The 22041-nt window shown below is 53.6% G+C and overlaps 3 protein-coding genes across 5 annotated transcripts in view; 2 read left to right on the forward strand and 1 right to left on the reverse strand.

Annotated features, from left to right (window-relative positions):
* Positions 1-164: 164 nt before the first annotated feature.
* On the forward strand, positions 165-17165 carry DPH7 (diphthamide biosynthesis 7). Its single transcript, XM_066255592.1, has 9 exons — positions 165-905; positions 1853-1986; positions 2312-2399; positions 4767-4861; positions 5402-5574; positions 7974-8043; positions 8160-8225; positions 8460-8632; positions 16513-17165. The coding sequence occupies exons 1-9, from the start codon at positions 315-317 to the stop codon at positions 16911-16913; spliced, it is 1791 nt and encodes a 596-aa protein (XP_066111689.1). The 5' UTR covers positions 165-314; the 3' UTR covers positions 16914-17165.
* A 2988-nt stretch (positions 17166-20153) lies between these two features.
* Positions 20154-20635, reverse strand: MRPL41 (mitochondrial ribosomal protein L41). The gene has a single exon (XM_066255602.1). It carries the CDS (start codon positions 20559-20561, stop codon positions 20154-20156), a length of 408 nt encoding a protein of 135 aa, XP_066111699.1. The 5' UTR covers positions 20562-20635.
* A 122-nt stretch (positions 20636-20757) lies between these two features.
* Positions 20758-22041, forward strand: part of PNPLA7 (patatin like phospholipase domain containing 7) — a 69782-nt gene continuing 68498 nt past the window's right edge. The window contains exon 1 of one of the 3 annotated variants that reach the window (XM_066255594.1): positions 20758-20788. The gene's annotated coding sequence lies outside the window, so the exon portion shown is untranslated. The other 2 variants (XM_066255596.1, XM_066255595.1) reach the window with 2 other exon arrangements.

Below are 22041 nucleotides of genomic sequence, written 5' to 3' on the forward strand. Positions count from 1 at the left end.
AGACCAAATTTGCCTTCAGAAACAGCAGTCATTGCATTAGGGCCCACCCAATTAACCTCATTTAATTGGATTACCTCTGCAAAAACCCTGTCTCCAAAGGTCACATTCTGTAATATGGGGCTACAGCTATCTTTTTGGGGACACCTGCCTGCCGAGAGCTCTGCGGGCACCTCTGGCTTTCCCTGTGTCCTTTCTCTGCGGTTCTAGCAGGCAGGTCCGCGTCCACCGACCGCTGCGCAGCTCTTGCCTTATTGGGTGGACACAGGAGGACAGTCAGGGCCCAAACTCCTTTGACCCTGGACTCTGCTCCCTGAATGTCCAGGCCCTTTGCACGCCTCCATTTCCCTGTCCTGCTTTCTTCCTCCTCCGCTTCCCCTTCTTGGCCCAGCTGGTCTGCTACTCCGTGCGAGACGTGGCCGTCCTCGGCAAACCCCGCGTCTCGCAGCCAGGGCCGCGGGGAGGGGTCGCCCCCTGGCACGTGGGGGGGGGGCGCTGACCTTCGCCGGCCGGTAGGGGGCGCAGGAGCCCGTCCTCACGCGGGCGGCGACGGCGGCAGGAAGTCCCGCCCCGGCACGCCGGAAGAAAGGAGTCGAGAGGGAGGAAAAGCAGTACCTTCTGGGGGCCTGCGGGGTCTTCCTTGCGTTTCGGTTCCCGGCCCCGGCCCCGGCCCTTACCCCGCTCTCGTCCCGGCCTTGGCCCCGACCGCGGCTCGCAAGCTGGCCTCGTCCTCCGGCCTCGTCCGCCGCAGCCCAGGCGCCCCTGCGACCCCCGACAGCTGGACGACGGGCAGTCACATGCAGCTTTTGCAGGCGGTGGACACGGAGTTGACGGTGGACACGGTGGAGTGGTGCCCGCTGGCCGGCTTCCGGCGCCTGCTGGCCTGTGGCGCCTACCAGCTGCGGGAGGTGAGCAGACGGGTGCGCGGCGCCCCCGGCTCGGCCTCCGCGTGCGTCCCTTGGAAGCCAAGACCCGGAGAGGTCGCCAGGGGCCAGCTGCGGCGCCTAAGGGGCGGAGCCGACCCGGGGCCCGGACCTCTCTGTTCTGCAGCCCGGGGCGCTGAAGGAAAAGTCTGTAGAGTCAGGAGGGGAAGGTGCGACATTGGCCTTGTGGCCAGGATATATCGGTCTTGAAAGCAGAATGCCGTCTGTGTGCAGCGTGGCTCCAGCTGATGGATGGAATGTGTTGTAAAGAGAGAATGGGGTTTCGCGGGAACTGTCCCTGATCTCTGCAGGCATCCACGTGGGTCCAAACCAGGACGCTTAAGCGTGAGAACTGGCCCTGGAGCGCAGGCCTCAGCCAGAACTGTCCCTGTGGGGACCTAGACAGAGATGTCCCGTTAGCCAGTTTAGAAGGAGCATTCTGTGCTGGGCTGGCACATATACACACCAGTTAATCGTGGAGGAGAGGAGACATCTCTCTAGCTCAGAAACTCGGGGGCCCTAGCGGGCCGGCTCAGTGGACAGAGCGTCCACCCAGAGTATGGACGTCCCTGTTGGATTCTCGGTGGGGGCGCGCAGGAGAAGCGACCATCTGCTTTTCCCCCACCCCTTCCTCTCCCACAGCCAGTGGCTCGGTTGGTTCGAGTGTGGCCCAGGGCTCTGAGGATAGCTCGATTGGTCCAAATAGGGCAGCCACAGGCGGGGTTGCCAAGCAGATCCCATTGGAGAGCATGTGGGAGTCTGTCTCTCTATCTCCCCTCCTCTCACTTAAAAAATACAGAAATTAGAAGAAAGCTAGACGCTCAGGGGCTGCTCCCAGGCAGGAGCCAGTCTCCACAGACCTTTTTCCCTCGCACCCTGCCCCACCACCATTTCCTGTTAAGGTAATCAGGATATATCTGCATCTTTCATAGGGGAAAATGGATGTTTCTGAGCCTCAGACCCGTTTAGGTCGTCTCTACCTGTACACTTGCAAAGAGGACCAGTCTGGTTGCTCCCTGGCAGAGATCCAAAGAAGAGACACTTGTGCCATCCTGGACATGAAATGGTACAAACTTGATAACAACCCTATTTGTCTGGAATTTCTTACTTGAACAGGGAGACTAATGCCTGGCAGCATTCAACAAAATGAGACAGCCTCTGAGCTGTGGGTTTCTTCTTCACCGTCCTGCCCCCCAGTGACAGTCCTGCCCCCCAGTGGGCACTTGGAGGACAATACAGACTTAAAAGTTCCTTTCCTTTGTCACTTTCTGAGCCCCAGAGTTAGTAGGCTCCAAACAGTATGGGGACTGGAATTTAAGGGACAAGTTACTGGGGTGCATAATGCTCTGGGTGTGTCGCAGGTCTGACTGGCATGTGAGTTCTCTCTTTAGGTGCCGTGTTCCGGTGGCTGGCCATCCCCTCTTGGCTGTGACAGAGGCTGCTGGGTCCATAAAACTGTTTCAACTGGTGGGATCTGAGGTCAGTGACGGGCTGAGCTTTGTGGGGGTGGTGGAAAGAACCTGAACGAAGAGCCTGACAAGGCGGTGGCGCAGTGGATAGAGCGTCGGACTGGGATGCGGAAGACCCAGGTTCTTCGAGACCCTGAGGTCGCCAGCTTGAGCACGGGCTCATCTGGTTTGAGCAAAGTTCACCAACTTGGACCCAAGGTTGCTGGCTCGAGCAAGGGGTCACTCAGTCTGCTGAAGGCCCACAGTCAGGACACTTATGAGAAAGCAATCAATGAACAACTAAGGTGTCGCAACGAAAAACTAACGATTGATGCTTCTCATCTCTCTCCGTACCTGTCTGCCTGTCCCCATCTATCCCTCTCTCTGACTCTCTGTCTCTGTAAAAAAAAAAGGAAAAAAGAACCTGACTGAAGAGGGTTTGGGGGAGGTTTGGAAGGGAGGCTGATACCAACATTTTTCTTTCTTCTTTTTAATTTTTATTCTTTTTTATTGGTTTTTATATAGAGGAGAGAGAGAGAAAGGGGGGAGAAGTGGGAAGCATCAACTTGTAGTAGTTGCCTGCTGCAGGTGCTTTGACCAGGCAAGCCTAGGGTTTCGAACTGGCAACCTTAGCCTTCCAGGTGGATGCTTTATCCACTGCACCACCACAAGTTAGGCTTCTTTTTTATTTATTTATTTATTTATTTATTTATTTATTTTAAAGATTTTACTTACTGGCCTGACCTGTGGTGGTGCAGTGGGATAAAGCGTCAACCTGGAACACTGAGGTTGCCGGTTCGAAACCCTGGGCTTGCCTGGTCAAGGCACACATGGGAGTTGATGCTTCCTGCCCCTCCCCCTTCTCTCTCTCTCCCTCTCCCTCTCCCTCTCCCTCTCTCTCTTTCTCTCTCCCTCTCCCTCTCTCTCTCCTCTCTGAAAATCTAATAAAGTCTTAAAAAAAAAAGATTTTACTTACTCATTTTAGGGGGGGTGGGGAGAAGGTAGGAAGGAGCAGGAAGCATCAACTCCCATATGTGCCTTGACCAGGCAAGCCCTGGGTTTCAAACCGGCGACCTCAGCATTCCAAGAGGTTGATGCTTTATCCACTGTAACATGACAGGTCAGGCCTGATTACCAACATTTTTCTAGGGTAATTTCTGTGCAGTAGTGAACTTCATCATGAAATGGTTTGTTTCTTTTATTTTTAAAAGACTCTATTCATTTTAGAGAGGGGAGAGAGAGAGAGAAAAGAAGGAGGAGCAGGAAGCATCAACTCCCATATGTGCCTTGACCAGGGAAGCCCAGGGTTTCGAACCAGCGACCTCAGCATTTCCAGGTCGACACTTTATTCACTGCGCCACCACAGATCAGGCTTTATCATGAAATGTTGTAAGGTAGCATGCAGTCTGTTCTAAATTATTGGGTTCTGCATCTGACTCCAAGAGGAAGTCACTGTGTGTCCTCAGCAGTACTGAACTGACAGGCTGTTGATTCACCCGTCCGTGGATCTGAAAGTTCTCTAGGGAGAGCCCGGACCCACGTTCATGGGTGGATGCTGCCGGGGCTGAGAATGGCAGTGACTTTCCTACGTGGGAATGGTCCTTTTCGGAGACAGTTAGGAGAGCACACGATCACTATGTTAACTTGCGAGGTGTTTGGCGACAGCCCTGGTGGGAGTCCTGCAATGGAGGGAAGTGGACAGCACTCAGGACTGACCGTGCCTGCTTTTGTGGGACACGTCATGCTGTGCGTGGGCTGGAGTAGAAGTCCAGCGGTGCTGGATTCATGGCTCGCTTCAGGCCGGCTGGGAGCATCAGGCCTGTCCTGAGGATGAGGGAGGACATTCAGGGGAAGATTGTGGGCCCAAGGGCCAGGATCGAGGCAGGAGCAGTAAACCTGAGAGCTCCCTGATGAAGCAGGCTGCTGGGAGCCTGTGGGTCAAGTTCAGCAGGCTTCAGGGTTGCTTAGGGAATAAAACTTACGTAGATCTCAGAAGAGAGAAACAGTGTTTTAATGGCTAGTCGTGGCTTCTGAAAGGAAAATAGGAGGAAAGTGTTCATTGTCTTTGTCTCTGGAGACACAGTGTCCTGGGATTCCTGGGGACCCAGGGAGCTGGAGAGCGTGCACCAGGATGCTTCCGAGCCTTGAATGTGTTTGTGATCGTGTCTAGTGGGGTGTGGACGGCCAGGGGTCTGAGGAGGGGAGATGCCTGCTTCCTCTAAGGTCACAGGTGCGGGAAGTCCTATGGGTGTGTGAGCTCCTGGGTGTGCTCAGGTTCTCTGAGTGGCCGTGTGGTTCACCTGGCAGTAGATGAGGGAATGGCGTCCTGCCGGAGCTGGAGGAATAATCCTCCCAGGGTCCTGGGCCGTTCGCCATGACAGTGGTCCCTTCTCCCCAGGAGAGCGCGTACACCCTGCAGCCGTGTGCCAGCTTTGCCCTGGAAACGCAGTGTCTGGCCCTGTCCCTGGATTGGTCCATTGGGAAAACAGGAAGGTAAGGGCCGCAGTCTTTATTTGTTCCTGTTTTCATGCAGGAGAGAATTAAAGTCACCTGTGCCAGCCTGGACTGTGGATTCCCAAACCTGGGAATATCATGCTAGTCCCATCTAAAATAAACAGGAATTCCAGCCTCTTAGATAAAAGGGAGTGAGTGGTGGTTTCATCAGGAGAAGCTGACACTGATTTATTTTGACAAGCTAAGTGGTAGTTCTGGTCTTTGCCGAATACCTAAACTAAGCAAGTCTCTTAAGAAGCACGTCCAAGCCCTGACTGGGTTGATGCTCAGTTGGTTAGAGCATCATTCCGATATGTTGGGGTTGTGGGTTCAATCCCTGGTCAGGGCACATACAAGAGTCAACTAATGACAGCATGAATAAGTGGAACAAGGAGCTTGACCATGTACCAGGTCTATGGAGAGCCTCTCCCAGGACATGCCCTAGGGGCATAAAGTGTCCCTGGCTGGGAACCAGAAGAGGGTAGTGAGTTTAGGTCTCTGCAGTTCAGCTGGGTTTCTCCATTGGCACCCTGCGTCTAGGACCATTGACCAGCCCTTGAAAATCATCATCAGCGACTCCCAGGGACAGCTACACCTCTTGGAGTTGGACGAGGCGGGGCCCAGACTGCAGGGCGTGGCCTCGTGGCAGGCGCACGAGTTTGAGGCCTGGATTGCTGCTTTCAATTACTGGCAGACAGAAATCGTGTATTCAGGTTGGTGCCCCGCCGGGGGTCGGTCACCACGTTGTGATCACAAAGGACTTGCAGGGGGCATCGTCGGGGCCGTGCTAGGATCTGGACCTCGGGTGGAGGGGTGGAAGCTGTTGGGGCCCCCACCTGTCAGCACAGCCCGTTGTGCCCCAGGCATTGCAGGTCCTTCTGTGGTGCTGACCACCCGCGCTTCGGCCGGGCACTTGCGGGTCCACGCTGACTCGGTAGCTTCCCGAAGAAAAGGGAGCCCCGGAGAGGTGGGACCGACTGCCCAGTGTTGTGAGTTGTACGTCCGGGGTGGGGATGAGAAGGGACCGGAGGTCCAGGAATGGTGGCCTGGCTCAGCCTCTGGCCCAGGCGGGGGTCTCAGAGGAGACGGGAAAGAGTGTGCAGACGCAGAGCCAACCGTCTCCTGCTCCCTCCGTGGCCGGGAGGAGTGGGGCGCTCTGTCAGACCGCAGGACGCTGCGTGGCCTCACGCGGCAGCAGAGCTGCTCCTGCCAAGGTCTGGCCATAGTGCCTCGGCCATCTTGGCTGCCCCTCACCAGCGTTTGGCCACCATGGGTCTGCATGGTGGCTGTCCTGGCCCCTCCCCCGTTCATCCTGCTGTGTGGCTCCTCCCCCCACAGGGAAGGTTCCTTGTCACCTGCCTCTGGTCCTGCTCTGCGGTGTCTCTCTCCTGAGCTCCCTCGCTGCCTCTTCCAGAGACAGCGGCATTGGATGCTTACCTGCTCCTCTGAGCTCCTGACCCGTCTGTCTGCCCGTGGCCTGGCGCTGCTGCTGCGAGGGTGCTCCCGGTGCTCCGCTCCACGTGCCTGCAGCTGAGCCCCTACCCGTGTTGGCCGGTGGCACACCTGCCCCCTCGTCATGTTCTAACCCCAGGACAGGGCCTGGTGGCCCCAGTCTGACACCTGTCCCCTCACTCCTGTGAGTCCACACCTTGTTGGTCTTCTCAGGTCTCAAGTTGGCCACTTGTCTCTCTCCACTGTTCAGGTCTCTGTCTCAATGTGTCCTAGCTCACCCACGGTGCTACCTTCCTCTGAGGAAGGGGTCCTTTCTGCATCACTTGTTTCACAGCCTCAAACAGTCGTAGTGGAAACAGTGAGGACTTAATTTTTGAGGTCTCTTGACTTCGATTAGTACTTCCTTTTTAAAATTTTTTGCCTGACCAGGTGGTGGTGCAATGGATAGAGTGTTGGACTGGGATTCGGAGGACCCAGGTTCGAGACCCCAAGGTCACCAGCTTGAGCGCAGGCTCCTCTGGTTTGAGCAAAGCTCACCAGCTTGGATCCAAGGTCGCTGGCTTGAGCAAGGGGTTACTCGGTCTGCTGAAGGCCCAGGGTCAAGGCACATATGAGAAAGTAATCAGTAAACAGCTAAGGTGTCGCAATGTGCAACGAAAAACTAATGATTGATGCTTCTCATCTCTCCGTTCCTGTCTGTCTGTCCCTACCTATCCTTCTCTGTGACTATGTGACTCTCTGTAAAAAAAAATAAATAAAAAAAAAATATATATGATTTTAGAGAGAGGAGAGAGTGAACCGGAAGCATCAATGTATGGTAGTTACTGTTCATGTGTGCCTTGACTGGGTAAGCCTGGGGTTTCGAACTGGCAACCACAGCATTGCAGGTTGACGCTTTATCCACTGCACGTTGGGCAGGATTAGCATTTCTACTTCGAGGCTCAGCTAGTTTTCAGAGCAAGGGTGTGGTGAGGCAGGGAGGTAGTAATTCGGGACCAGTTCATTTAACCAGCAGATGTCCATTGGGCACCTGTGCCAAGCTGCTGTGAGGGGCACACCAGTGAACAAGGGACAGAGTCCTGCTTCCTGAGCTCCCGTTGAGTGGGAGGAGGTGTACAGTGCACACGGAATAAATAGACAGTAAGCAGGCAGATTGCATAGCAGGCCCGAGGGGATAGGTGCTTCGGAAAGAAGAAAGGTAGAACCGGGAGGGGGCTGGGGGTGCTGCGGGCAGGTGCGGATTGCCCTACGGTCACGGGCAAGGTCGTGGTAGGCAAACGCTTAGTGCAGGAGTGAGCCTCGTGTGGTAGGACAGCAGCACGGGGCCTGTGGGGCCTAATGCCGGGAGAGACTTAGAGGAGGAGAGGTTGGCGTCAGAGGCCACAGGAAGGACCTTGGCTTTTGCTCACTATGGAACGGGAGCCAACGGTAGCAGCATTGACTGTTGGCTTCTCACTAGAAGGAGTTGAGCCCCATGTGACCTGGGAGCGTGGCTCCCGTTTTGTTTTATCCCTGCAGGTGCAGCCCACCAGTCCTGCCTTCCCTACAGGCGCCCTCTTCAAGTTAAAAGACACAGTTGTGGCACAGGCATGAATTCCCTCCCCAAGAAATGGCCACCTGCTGTTCCCGTGCTGCCATAAGTGTTTCTGTTTCCACACAGGTGGGGACGATGGCTTTCTGAAAGGCTGGGACATGAGGACACCTGGCACATCTCTGTTTGCCAGCAGGAGGTGACTTGCCCAGGGTCCCGTGCTCCTCTGAGACCGGTGCTCCCGTCCACATCCGTGGACTTCCCCCCGAGAGGCGCCCCGGCCTGTCCTTGCTGAGGTCTGGCTCTTGTTCACAGACACTCCATGGGTGTATGCAGCATACAGAGTAACCCCCACCGGAACGGCATCTTGGCCACGGGCAGGTGAGGCCCCACAGCAGTTTTCTGGGACTTTCCTGCATCTTTCACTTCCTTTACTCATGTTGATCTTGACGACGTTGAGTTGAGCCAGCTCTCAAACCCAGGTGTAGGTATGGGGGAAGGCGACTGTCCTGGGGTGGTGAGTGGGATGAGTCTCCCCAGGAGAGGTGCCCTCCACCAGAGGGCCATGGGGAACAAGCGGGCTTTCCTGCCTGCTCTGTGGTCGGTCGGTTGCAGCTATGATGGGCACGTTCTCCTGTGGGACTCACGGAGCATGAGGGAGCCGTTCGCAGACGTTCCTGGCGAGGGCGGGGTGTGGCGGCTCAAGTGGCACCCTCTGCACAGCCACCTGCTCCTGGCAGCCTGTATGCACAGTGGCTTCAGGATCTTAAACTGCGAGCAGGCCATCGGTGAGTGGGGCCCGTGGCCGCTGGCAGGGTGGGGCTTCCTGTCTCTTGTCCCCTTGCTCTGCCAAACTCTGCCACCCCTACACGTTCCCAGCATCACCCTGGGCCTCGCTGGGATGCGCACCAGAGTTTCAAGCCCTCTGCCCTCTATCTGTGGTTCTTCCTTGATCAGCTTGGTTTTTCTGGAGCCTCCTGCATTGTAGGGGATCTCTGACCCCGTTGGGACCTCTGCCCAGAAGACTTCGCACTTGTCACTTTCATAAGCACCCTTAGCCCTATCTTTTGTCTTGTTCTTCTGGCCGGTAGGCATCCCAGACATGCTCCACCTTTCTCTGCTCCCTTTCTCACACTCTGGGCAGACCCAGCATCGGTTCTGCCCCACGGTGCTGTGCCTGAGGCAGAGGGTGACACAGGAAACTATCACCGCAGGGTCTCACCAAAGTTTATAGTGCAGCAGGTCGTGGGAATGACCTGGAAACCATGGCCTTCCTGTACCAGAGGGTTCTATCTTTGAAAGAGAGAGAGATAGGGAGAGAGATGAGAAGCATCAACTCAGCTCTGTCACGTTAGTTGTTCATTGATTACATTTCATATGTGCCTTGTCTAGGGGGCTTAAGCTGAGTCATTGACCCTTTGCTCAAGGCAGTGACCCGCTGGCCCAGGCCAGTGACCATTCGGTCATGTCTATGATACCACACTCAAGCCAGCGACCTCTGGGTTTCGAACCTGGGTCCTCAGGCATCCCAGGCCAATGCTTTATGCACTGCGCCACTGCCTTGTCAGGCTGTTGGTATATTTTGAGGTGTCTATTTGTCTTGTCTTGTAAAAAACAGCTTGTTGGTTTTTTATAAGGATTTCATTAAATATAAGTTAACTTTACAACTGACTTATGTATCATTTGGGATTGTCTTAAGAAAAGCCATAAGTTTCCACTTGTTCAAATCTGTTTTTCTCTGTATCCAGTGCACGTTTCTTGTTTACTCCTGATCTTTTTTTGTTGCTATTATAACAAAATAGGAACATTCTCATTATTATATCTTCAAACTGGATATTGTCTGAGTGATTGAAAGTTACTTTGTTTTGTTGATAACTTCATATCCAACAACCTTACCAAATTTTTTAAAATTGATTGTTAATTTATTGATTCTCTGGGTTTTTAATGTAAATATGTCATCTGCAAAAAGGTATGGTTTTATTCTTTAGTTTACAATTCGGATACCTCTAATTCTTTCTCTTGTTTGATTCCAATCCCTGCTATCTCCAGTAGAATGTTAGAAAGCGTCAGGTGTGAAGGGCTTCCTGCCTTAGTCCTGACCTTGACAGGGATGTCCCTGCCTGTTCTCTTGAGTTTGATGATACACAAGGACTGAGGTGTCTGTTTTACCATGTTGAAGAAGTGTAGCCACCAATTCCTGGGTTTTTTGTTGTTTTGGGTTTTTTTAGTGGCTTATTATTTTTATTATTTATTTTGTTTTTCAAATGATAAGAAGGTTTATTTAGAAAGTCACAGAGGCAGAAGAAGTGAGTCTTAGAGGTGGAGCTCAGGAAACAAGATGCAGAGGCAGAAAGGGGCCCTTGGAGCTCAGGAGAGAGAGGGGCAAGAAAAACACACCTGGGAGGGGGGTGGAGAGACGGACCCGGGTTCCCAGCTGCCTTCTGAGGGTTTGTTTTAAAACTCAAGATTGTTAAATTTTTGTCAAACGGATTTCTCATACTGAACTGTCCTCATTTTCTCCTTGGATATATTAATATGGTGAATTTATTCACAGATTTCCTGATACAAGTGTGTTCCTGGGATAAACCCCACGGGGTCATTTTTAAATTTTTTTTTGTATTTTTCTGAAGCTGGAAACGGGGAGAGACAGTCAGACAGACTCCCGCCCGACCGGGATCCACCTGGCACGCCCACCAGGGGAGACGCTCTGCCCCTCTGGGGCGTCGCTCTGCCGCGACCAGAGCCACTCTAGCGCCTGAGGCAGAGGCCAAGGAGCCATCCCCAGCGCCGGGGCCATCTTTGCTCCAATGGAGCCTCGGCTGCGGGAGGGGAAGAGAGAGACAGAGAGGAAGGAAGGAGGGGTGGAGAAGCAAATGGGCATTTCTCCTATGTGCCCTGGCCGGGAATCGAACCCGGCTCCCCCGCACGCCAGGCCAACGCTCTACCACTGAGCCAACTGGCCAGGGCACGGGGTCATTTTTAACGTGGACTCTGTTGGTATTTTATTTAGGGTTTTGCATTAACGTTCAAAGGTGACATGAATTTTGTGCTTTTTTTATCAAGATTTGACATCAACCTTATGTATGATTCATGTGAAAATGAAAACCAAAAGTGTGAAAAATTTTCTTCATTCTTCTCTTGAGTAATTTACATATATCACTTAGATTATTTTTTCTTTCAAAATATGGTAAAATTATCCTGTGAGAGACCATGTGGGCCTGATCTGTTTTTGCAGGGTGGTTCCTTGATAACTATCTTTTTCTGTGTAGATTGATTTGTTCATGCTTTGTATACTGGGGTCAATTTTGGTGAACTGTATTTTCCTAGGCTATTAGTTATTTCACCTACATTTAGAAATTTATTTGCATAAAGGTGTGTAAAGAATTCAGTTGTAGGTTCCAGCCAGTTGGCTCAGTGATAGAGCATTGGCCTGGCATGTGGATATCCCAGGTTTTTTTGTTTTTTTTTTGTTTTTTTTGGGTTTTGTTTTTGTTTTTACATAGAGAGAGTCAGAGAGAGGGATTAGACGGACAGGAACGGAGAGATGAGAAGCATCAATCATTAGTTTTTCGTTGCGCGATGCAACACCTTAGTTGTTCATTGATTGCTTTCTCATATGTGCTTTGACTGTGGGCCTTCAGCAGACTGAGTAACCCCTTGCTGGAGCCAGCAACCCTGGGTCCAAGCTGGTGAGCTTTTTGCTCAAACCAGATGAGCCCATGCTCAAGCTGGCGACCTCGGGGTCTCGAACCTGGGTCCTCCCACATCCCAGTCCAACACTCTATCCACTGCGCCACCGCCTGATCAGGCTGTCCCAGGTTTAATTCCCAGTCAGGGCACACAGGAGAAGCGCCCATCTGCTTCTCCATCCCTCCACCTCCCCCTTTTCTCTTTCTCTCTGTCTTCCTCTTTTCTCTTCCCAAAGCCATGCTCAATTGGAGAGAGTTGGCTCACCTCCAGCACTAAGATCTTATTTGCTGAGCCCTGGCCGGTTAGCTCAGCGGTAGAGCGTCAGCCTAGCGTGCGGAGGACCCGGGTTCGATTCCCGGCCAGGGCACATAGGAGAAGCGCCCATTTGCTTCTCCACCCCTCCGCCGCGCTTTCCTCTCTGTCTCTCTCTTCCCCTCCCGCAGCTGAGGCTCCATTGGAGCAAAGATGGCCCGGGCGCTGGGGATGGCTCTGTGGCCTCTGCCCCAGGCGCTAGAGTGGCTCTGGTCGCAACATGGCGACGCCCAGGATGGGCAGAGCATCGCCCCCTGGTGGGCAGAGCATCGCCCCTGGTGGGCGTGCCGGGTGGATCCCGGTCGGGCGCATGCGGGAGTCTGTCTGACTGTCTCTCCCCGTTTCCAGCTTCAGAAAAAATGAAAAACAACAACAACAACAACAACAACAAAAAAGATCTTATTTGCTGAGCAATGGAGCAACCCCCCCCCCCAGTGGGCGTGCCAGGTGGATCCCAGTCAGGGCACATGCTGGAGTCTGTCTCTCTGCCTCTTCTCTCACTGAATTAAAAAAAAAAAGAAAAAAGAAAGTCGTGAGTTTTAAAAAGTTTTCTCTTTTTAAAATTTAATTAATTAATTAATTTATTTTAAATTTTTTTGGTATTTTTCTGAACTTGGAAATGGGGAGGCAGTTAGACTCCCGCATGCGCCCGGCTGGGATCCACCCGGCACTCCCACCAGGGGGCGATGCTCTGCCCATCTGGGGCATCGCTCCGCTGCAACCAGAGCCATTCTAGTGCCTGAGGCAGAGGCCACAGAGCCATCCTCAGCACCCGGGCCAACTTTGCTCCAATGGAGCCTCGGATGCAGGAGAGGAAGAGAGAGACAGAAAGGAAGGAGAGAGGGAGGGGTGGAGAAGCAGATGGGTGCTTCTCCTGTGTGCCCTGGCCAGGAATCGAACCCGGGACTCCTGCACACCAGGCCAACGCTCTACCACTGAGCCAACCCACCAGGGCTTCTTTTTTTTTAAGTGAGAGGAGGGGAGATAGACTCCTGCATGCGCCCTGACAGGGATCCACCTGGCAGCCCCTGTTTGGGGCCGATGCTTGAATCAGCCATGCCATCCTCAGCACCTGGGCCACCGCTTGAACCAGTTGAGCCACTGGCTGCAGGAGGGAAGAGAGAGAAGATGGAGAGGTGGGGGGAGAAGCAGATGGTTGTATCTCGTGTGCCCTGACCGGGGATCAAAGCTGGGAATTGAACCCAGGATATCTGCACACCGGGCTGATGCTCTATCTACTGAACCAACCAGCCAAGGCCAGAAGTTTCCTCTTTTTAATGGTTATTCCTCTTTTGTCATGTTTTACTTTGTGTTTATGCAAATATATATGCAGCATTCTCTTTTCTTTTTCATTTTTCCGAAGCTGGAAACGGGGAGGCAGTCAGACAGACTCCCGACCGGGATCCACCCGGCACGCCCACCAGGGGGCGATGCTCTGCCCATCTGGGGCATCGCTCTGTTGCATCCAGAGCCATTCTAGCGCCTGAGGCAGAGGCCACAGAGCCATCCCCAGCGCCCAGGCCATCTTTGCTCCAATAGAGCCTCTGCTGCGGGAGGGGAAGAGAGAGACAGAGAGAAAGGAGAGGCAGAGGGGTGGAGAAGCAGATGGGTGCTTCTCCTGTGTGCCCTGGCCGGGAATCGAACCTGGGACTTCTGCATGCCAGGCCGACGCTGTACCGCTGAGCCAACCGGCCAGGGCACATTCTCTTTTCTTTTTTTTTTTTTTTTTTTTTTCATTTTTCTGAAGCTGGAAACAGGGAGAAACATCTTTTCTTCTTTTTTTTTTTTTTTTTTTCATTTTTCTGAAGCTGGAAACAGGGAGAGACAGTCAGACAGACTCCCGCATGCGCCCGACCGGGATCCACCCGGCACGCCCACCAGGGGCGACACTCTGCCCACCAGGGGGCGATGCTCTGCCCATCCTGGGCGTCGCCATGTTGCGACCAGAGCCACTCTAGCGCCTGGGGCAGAGGCCACAGAGCCATCCCCAGCGCCCGGGCCATCTTTGCTCCAATGGAGCCTTGGCTGCGGGAGGGGAAGAGAGAGACAGAGAGGAAAGCGCGGCGGAGGGGTGGAGAAGCAAATGGGCGCTTCTCCTGTGTGCCCTGGCCAGGAATCGAACCCGGGTCCTCCGCACGCTAGGCCGACGCTCTACCGCTGAGCCAACCGGCCAGGGCCTACATTCTCTTTTCTTAATTAGCTTAGTTACAGATTTGTCTGTTATTTCTTATGAAGAAGTAGGATTTTTTTTTTTTTTTTTTTTTTTTTACAGAGAGAGAGTCAGAGAGGGATAGACAGGGACAGACAGACAGGAATGGACAGATGAGAAGCATCAATCATCAGTTTTTCCTTGCAACACCTTAGTTGTTCATTGATTGCATTCTCAAATGTGCCTTGTCCGCGGGCCTTCAGCAGACCGAGTGACCCCTTGCTCAAGCCAGCGACTTTGGGTCCAAGCTGGTGAGCTTCTGCTTAAACCAGATGAGTCCGCGCTCAAGCTGGTGACCTCGGAGTCTCGAACCTTGGTCCTCCGCATCCCAGTACAACGCTCAATGCACTGTGCCACCGCCTGGTCAGGCGGATTTTTGTTTTTTATTGTAGTTGAATGGTTCTTCTGTTCTCACCCTTGTCAGTTTCCCCTTAATCTTGATCGTCTCCCTCCTGTGGCTCCTTAGCTCTTTTTCTGGTGTTTCGAGTTAGGAATACCATTTGCTTATCTTTATTACCTTGTTTATATATAGAGTGTGTCCGTAAAGTCATGGTGCACTTTTGACCGGTCACAGGAAAGCAACAAAAGATGATAGAAATGTGAAATCTGCACCAAGTAAAAGGAAAACCCTCCCAGTTTCTGTAGGATGAGAGGCAGCATGTGCGCAAGCGCAGATGATGATGTAACACCGTGTATACAGCGGAGCAGCCCATGGCCATGCCAGTCGAGATGCCAGTGGATGGTACAGAGGAAAGTTCAGTGTCTGTGGCTCGCTAAATTTGAATGTGACCAAAGTGCATTGTGAATATCAATGCATTTATAACGAAGTGCCACCACATGGAATAACATTACTCGGTGGGATAAGCAGTTGAAAGATACCGGTGGTTTGGTGGAGAAACCCCGTTCTGGTAGGCCATCAGTCAGTGACGAGTCTGTAGAGGCTATACGGGATAGCTACCTAAGGAGCCCTAAAAAATCTGTGTGTGAGCCCACATTGAACTGCACTGAATAGATATGAAACTGGGAGAGTTTTCCTTTTATTTGGTGCAGATTTCACATTTCTATCGTCTTTTGTTGCTTTCTTGTAACCGGTCAAAAATGCACCATGACTTTATGGACACACTGTATAGTGTGTGTGTGTGTGTGTGTGTGTGTGTGTGTGTGTGTGTCAGACACAGAGACAGACAGACAGGAAGGGAGAGAGATGAGAAGCATCAGTTCTTCATTGCGACACCTTAGTTGTTCACTGATTGCTTTCTCATATGTGCCTTGACCAGGGGGCTACAGCAGACCAAGTGACCCCTTGCTCAAGCCAGTGACCTAGGACTCAAGCTGGTGAGCCTTGCTTAAACCAGATGAGCCCACACTCAAGCTGGTGACTTTGGGGTGTTGAACCTGGGTCCTCTGTGTCCCAATCCGACGCTCTATTCACCACGTCACTGCCTGGTCAGGTTACCATGTTTATATTAATTTAAGTGTTTTTATGTCTGCATTTTTTTTATTTAAGCATATATTTGGATTCAGATAGGTCATAATTTCATTTCTACTTTAAAAAAAGAAATTTTGTGATTTGAGTTTGTAATACCCTTTTTAACTAAGTATGGTTTAGTAAGTTTTCCAATTTCTAGGCGGATGGGCTTTTTTTGTATTTGTGGCTGCGTTATTAATTTTTAGTTTTGTTGCACTCTGGTCAGAGAATGCTGTGTGCTGGACTTTCTCTACTCTGTGGAGTTTTTGATCCTTGGCTGCCTAACATGACTGCCTAACATGAATGTTCTGCGTACACTTGAGTCAGAGCCCCAGGCTTGTGCAGCAGGAACATCTGCTGTGTGTGTTGGGCTATGCAGTGCCCAGAAGGGGCTTTGAGCGATTGTTGGATAGAAGACTGTCTTGGGTCCATATTGTCCCAGCAATCCGTCCCCAGGTACTTTCCAGGTGTCAAAGTGGAGGGATAGTCCTGACCTGCAGGGGCACAGTGGATAAAGCGTCAGCCTGGATGCTTTATCCAGGTTTGTTGAGTCAAGGCACATAGGAGAAGCAAATATGAGTTGATGCTTCCTGCTTGCCCCCCCCCCCTAACATGAATAAATAAAATCAGGAAGGAGGGAGGGAAGGAGTGAGTGAGGGAGGGGAAGGAAGGAAATAAATGTGGAGGGACAGGGACGGTTTCCTGGGGAGCATCTCGTCCAGGATCTGGTTTCTAAGTCTTCACTGAGAAGCCCTTGCCAGGTCCTCCGACTTGGAAAGGCAGCTTCACACGTGTGGTTCTGCAGGCTGAGTTTCCTCAGGACGCAGTGCATCACCCCAGATGTCAGCTTGCTTCTCTGCTGTCTTGACCACTCCTCATGACAGTGGCTGCTCTTGGCAATCTCTCTTTGTGGGTGGGCAGGGCCACTGGTGGGGGTGACAAGCCCAGCTCTGAGTAATGATGCATTTCCCGTGTCCATGTTGTTCCAGAGGAGAAGCAGGACGCGTGCTCAGTCTCTGTGTCCCAGACGTGGCCCAACTCACTGGTGTATGGAGCTGACTGGTCCTGGCTCACCTGCCAGCAGACACAGGCCACGCAGTTTTCCCACTTAGAGTGCTTTTCCTGTGGTGACCCGGGAGCCGGAACAGATGTGGAGGCTGCGGGCCACTCACCAGGACCTCACTCTCTCAGTTGTTTAGCAGACGCTGGAGCAGGTTGTGCCACGGTCCAGAGTGGAACTACAAAGAGCAGCATGCCACTGTACACCCCAGGGACCACTTTCTGTGACTGTGACCCAAACGTGGAAACAGCAAACTTTGACAGCAACCTCCTAGCCACTTGCTCCTTTTACGACCATGTTCTTCACCTTTGGAAGTGGGTGAACAGCTGAGCTAGGGAACAGGGTGCTTGGTTTGAAATCATAAAGACAGCCTGGCCTGTGGTGGCGCAGTGGATAAAGAATCAACCTAGAGTGCTGAGGTTGCTGGTTCGAAACCCTGGGCTTGCCCAGTCCCGGTGCATACAGGAAGCAACTACTACGAGTTGATGCTTCCCATTTCTACTCCCCCCCCCCAAAATAAAATAAATGAAACCATGAAGACCATGTCTATGAATGAACTGCCCTCAGACTATCACACTTTTTTATTAGTCTCTGCAGCTTACACTGTGGGTTCAGTGCAGCTTATGGAATCTACAGTGTAGTAAAAAAGCTGTGTCTCAAGTAAACCTTTTTTGTGCTGGGCCCTTCAAAATGGTGATTTTGGCAGGGAGGTGTGTGGTAGGCAGTGAGGGGCCTGTCCCAGCTCTCAAACTTGTCCGCTTTATGTGGATTTAACTTTCATTTTTCAGTTATTTAGGCAATATTTATATTTACTAAATGTAGTTTGTTGTTTTTTTTTTTAAATGAGAGGAGAGATAGACTCCCGCATGCGCCCTGACCCTAATCCACCCAGCATCCCATCTGGGCCAATGCTCAGACCAGCTGAACTGTCCTCAGTGCCAGGGCCTACGCTCAAACCAATTGAACCACGGGTTGAGAGGGGAAGAGAGCAAGAAGAGGGAGGAGAAACATGGCATGTGTGCCCTGACCAGGGATCAAACCTGGGATGTCCTCATGCCAGCTGACGCTCTACCACTCAGCCAACCAGGTAGGGTCTAAGTGAAAACAATTTTTTTTTTTTTTTTTTAGAGAGGAGAGGGGAAGAGAGAGAGAGAGAGAGAGAAAGAAGGGGGAGGAGCAGGAAGCATCAACTCCCATATGTGCCTTGACCAGGCAAGCCAGGGTTTTGAACCGGCAACCTCAGTGTTTCCAGGTTGACGCTTTATCCACTGTGCCACCACAGGTTAGGCGTGAAAACAATTTTAAAGCTACTTTATATCACTAGGGTAATCTTATTTATTTATGAGAGGCAGGGAGAGAGGAACACAGAGCTGCTCCTGTATGTGCCCTGACTGGGGAATTAAACCAGGAACCTCTGTGCTCAGGGTTGATACTCCAAGCTAGTGTAGTGGGTTAATCACACGTCCTCACTGTGGCTTTAGTGAACTGAATAGCTTCCTAGTGTTCCACAGGAGAAATCTGGATGTCTAAGTGGGTTTGTGACACCCCCCTCCCCGTGACAAGATACTTGTCGTCACAGGCCACTGTTGAATTTGTGAAATCTTCAGCATTACTGATGAGATGTGGGTGTTCTGACTCAAAAATATGCATTTCTAATTTATTTCCCGACTATGTAACCCAACATGCCAACGTAGGTCAGAATGTGTTCTAAGACATTGTTCTATGTTAAATGATCACTTCCCAGCCCTGGCCGGTTGGCTCAGCGGTAGAGCGTCGGCCTGGCGTGCGGAGGACCCGGGTTCGATTCCCGGCCAGGGCACACAGGAGAGGCGCCCATCTGCTTCTCCACCCCTCCCCCTCTCCTTCCTCTCTGTCTCTCTCTTCCCCTCCCGCAGCCGAGGCTCCATTGGAGCAAAGATGGCCCGGGCGCTGGGGATGGCTCCTTGGCCTCTGCCCCAGGCGCTAGAGGGGCTCTGGTTGCAACAGAGCATTGCCCCCTGGTGGGCAGAGCGTCGCCCCTGGTGGGCGTGCTGAGGGGGGGATCCCCCTCGAGCGCATGGAGGAGTCTGTCTGACCGCCTCCCCGTTTCCACCTTCAGAAAAAAAAAAAAAAAAAGATCACTTCCCAACCAATGGCCCATTTCTTTCAAAAGAGAAATGCTGACCCTGTCCTTTTAGTCTGTTAGGTTCTTTAAGGTCAAATATTAAACAAAACATAGAGGATCCAAGGAACTTACAGAAACGGGGACAAAGAGGCAAAACACTGGGTGACTCAAGAACCCCACGTTTGGCCTCATCTTTCACCTAACATCCCTTCTCCCAAAAGTTGCTTTGGAACCTTGAATACACACTCATGGGTGGTCCCTGGGGTGAAAGTACTGTACTTAAATCCGCGGGTTACACAGAGACACCAAGTCCAAATGAATCTTTGAGTTTATTAATTAGCTGGCTGGCTACACAGGGCACAATCCCAGTCATGTAGAAAGTCCCTACCATTCTGTGGCTGGCTTTACAGACCAAATCCCATACCGGTTGGGGTGGGTAAGGAGGAGCCTGTGACCCCTTTGTCTGGAGATACACGTTCCTCTCAGGACTTTAGGATGGGAGGGCGAGTCACAGAGTGTAGGAATTCTTTGTGTGTGTGTGTGTATTTTTTTTTTCTGAAGCTGGAAACGGGGAGAGACAGACAGACAGACTCCCGCATGCGCCCGACCGGGATCCACCCGGCACGCCCACCAGGGGCGACGCTCTGCCCACCAGGGGGCGATGCTCTGCCCATCCTGGGCGTCGCCATGTTGCGACCAGAGCCACTCTAGCGCCTGAGGCAGAGGCCAAGGAGCCATCCCCAGCGCCCGGGCCATCTTTGCTCCAATGGAGCCTCGGCTGCGGGAGGGGAAGAGAGAGACAGAGAGGAAGGTGCGGCGGAGGGGTGGAGAAGCAAATGGGTGCTTCTCCTGTGTGTCCTGGCCGGGAATCAAACCCGGGACCTCTGCACACCAGGCCGACGCTCTACCACTGAGCCAACCGGCCAGGGCGAGTGTAGGAATTCTTAATTAAGGCACATAAACATTCTTTTCTAAAGGCTTTTTTAAAATTTATTGATTGATTTTAGCCAGAGAGAAAGGGAGAGAACGAGACAGACAAACATCAATCTGTTCCTGTATGTGCCCTGGCCGGGGGTCAAACCGGCAACCTCTGTGCTTCATTCAGCCCGATGCTCTAACCACTGAGCATCCGACCAGGGCCCTAAAGGCTTTTAAGAAAAGAGAAGCGAAGGGATTCTTAGATAAGTTCTATCTTCCTTGCTCTGTAGTTAAATTATGACTTATCTGACGCAGTTGTCCTTGCAAGCCAGGAAGCTCCTGCATTCTCCCTCCATTCTCCACAGAAAGGAGGGGGCAAGGGGCCCGGCCTTCCCTCTTAAAGTCGCGTTCCCAATACTAAGTATCCCCGTCCTCCGGCACCTAACCACAGAAGGACCTGGGGGCGAGTTCGTGCGGTCACGTCGCGGCCCCCTCGGGCAGTGCCGGGTCCCTGCGGCCCGCTCCCCAGAACCACGGGAAAGGGCAGGCTAGCGCGCGAAGTTCTTGGGGTACAGCTGGAAGAGCTTGCCCTCCTGCGTGGGCTCGAAGCCGTACTTCTCCAGCTTCTCGGGGTCGAACGTGCCGTCCCTGAAGTCCTTCTCGATGGCGGGGGCCACCGCCTCCCGGAAGAGCTGCTCGGCCGTCAGGGGCGCGTCGGTGCCCTCCGGGGCTCGGTAGTTCACGTAGGGCTTGAGCTTGAAGCCGGCCAGCTCGGGCACCACCAGCTCGGGCACCATCTCCTTGACCAGCACGAACTTCCCGCCGCGGGCGTGGACGCCGGTGCCCTTGGCACCGCGGCTCTTGTAGAAGGTGCGCGGGCCCCGCTTGCTGGTCCACCGGCTCATCCGGTCGGCGCCGCGAACCACGCACACAGCCGCCGCGCTCAGGAGCCCCATGGCTGCCGCCGCCGCCGCCGCCCGAGTTCCTGAGGCGCCCGGGCACTCTCGGCCTTCCACTTCCGGCGTTTGAGGCGGCTTCCGGCGCACGCTGCAGCAAGAGCCTCTCCGATTGGCTTCGCCGCGTCCAATGCGCAGCCGCGGCCCTGCTAGGGGGCGGAACCGGAGGGGCCCCAGCCAATGCACAGGGAGATCCGGCGTCGGTCGCGGTCTGGAGCGCAGGCTCGGTGAGTTGCCGCGGGGCTGTCTAGCGCTGGCGAGAGCTGTCGGCCCTGCGGAGAAGGTTGACCAGCTGCTCCCCCGGCCTGTCCGGACGCACACGGCCGCCTGTGGGAGCCGAGCCCGCTCCTCTCGGGCCCCGGACACCAGCCGTGCTCCAGCTCCAGCCGGACGCCCCTGTAACACCGACACTCCCGCACCTCTTGTGCCTGTAACACCAACGCTCGCTGACCCGACGCCCCTCTAACACGGATGTCCCGTGACACCGACGTCTCCACACTCGATGCCCCGTAATCCTGACACCCCCTAACCAGGATGTCCCTCTAACATCAACGCCCGCTAACCCCGCCACTCCGGTAACCGTGCAGCCCCCCAGCGCGACGCTCCTCTAACACTGATGTCCCCGGGACACCGACGTCCCCCTCGCCGTGGCCTGAACCCGAAGCCCCAGGAACACCCGAGTCCCCTGTCACTCTGACGCCCCCTAACCATGATGCCCCTGTGACACAGAAGCCCCCTAACCCTGTTACCGTCACAACCTCGATGGCCCCTGAAGTCTGACTCCCCTTAATACCTCTGTTCCCTAACCCCGACGACCACCCCAGACACCCCTGAGTTGCCGTTCCCTCTAACCCTGACATCCCCCAACCTTGGACACCCCTGCCCCTGGTATTCTCTCAACCCCACCTGGGGCCCTGCAGACCCCCATCCCTGGTGCGGGGCCCTCAGTTCTGCACTGGGTCACCGTCCCTCCAGCCCCAGGCTGTCCCAGGTAGAGAGCTGTAGCAGGTGCTGGGGGGTGGTGAGCTATGCCCCACCCACGCCTGAGGGCGCACTGGGAGATGGGCCTGTTGGGGACAGCGGCAGGCCCCAGAGCTGGGCTCCAGGCCTACTAGCCCTCAAGGAGGCTCAACGGAGAAGGGTTTCCCACTGAGATAGGAGGGGCACAGGCCATTTGACCTGTGAGCAACGCATCTGACTCCACACCTGCTTTCTCTGACGAATCTGGGTGGTATTTGGGGAGAGATATGCTGCCACTTTCCTAAGTGGCCTGGGAGCTATAGGGTGAGGGCCCCAGGCCTGGCTTTTCCTCAGAGGCCAGGTGAGCAAGGCTGGTCCCCAAGTTAATCACCCCTGACCCAACACATGCGCTCGGGTCAGCCACTCTGGATAGGAGATCCCCAGGCACGGGCCACTAGGGAGGGTCTGTCTCAGTTGCCACCACCCTGCCCGGGCCTGTGCCCAACTCCGGAGCTGCCAG

Source organism: Saccopteryx bilineata, chromosome 2, assembly GCF_036850765.1.
Source record: "Saccopteryx bilineata isolate mSacBil1 chromosome 2, mSacBil1_pri_phased_curated, whole genome shotgun sequence".
NCBI lineage: Eukaryota > Metazoa > Chordata > Mammalia > Chiroptera > Emballonuridae > Saccopteryx > Saccopteryx bilineata.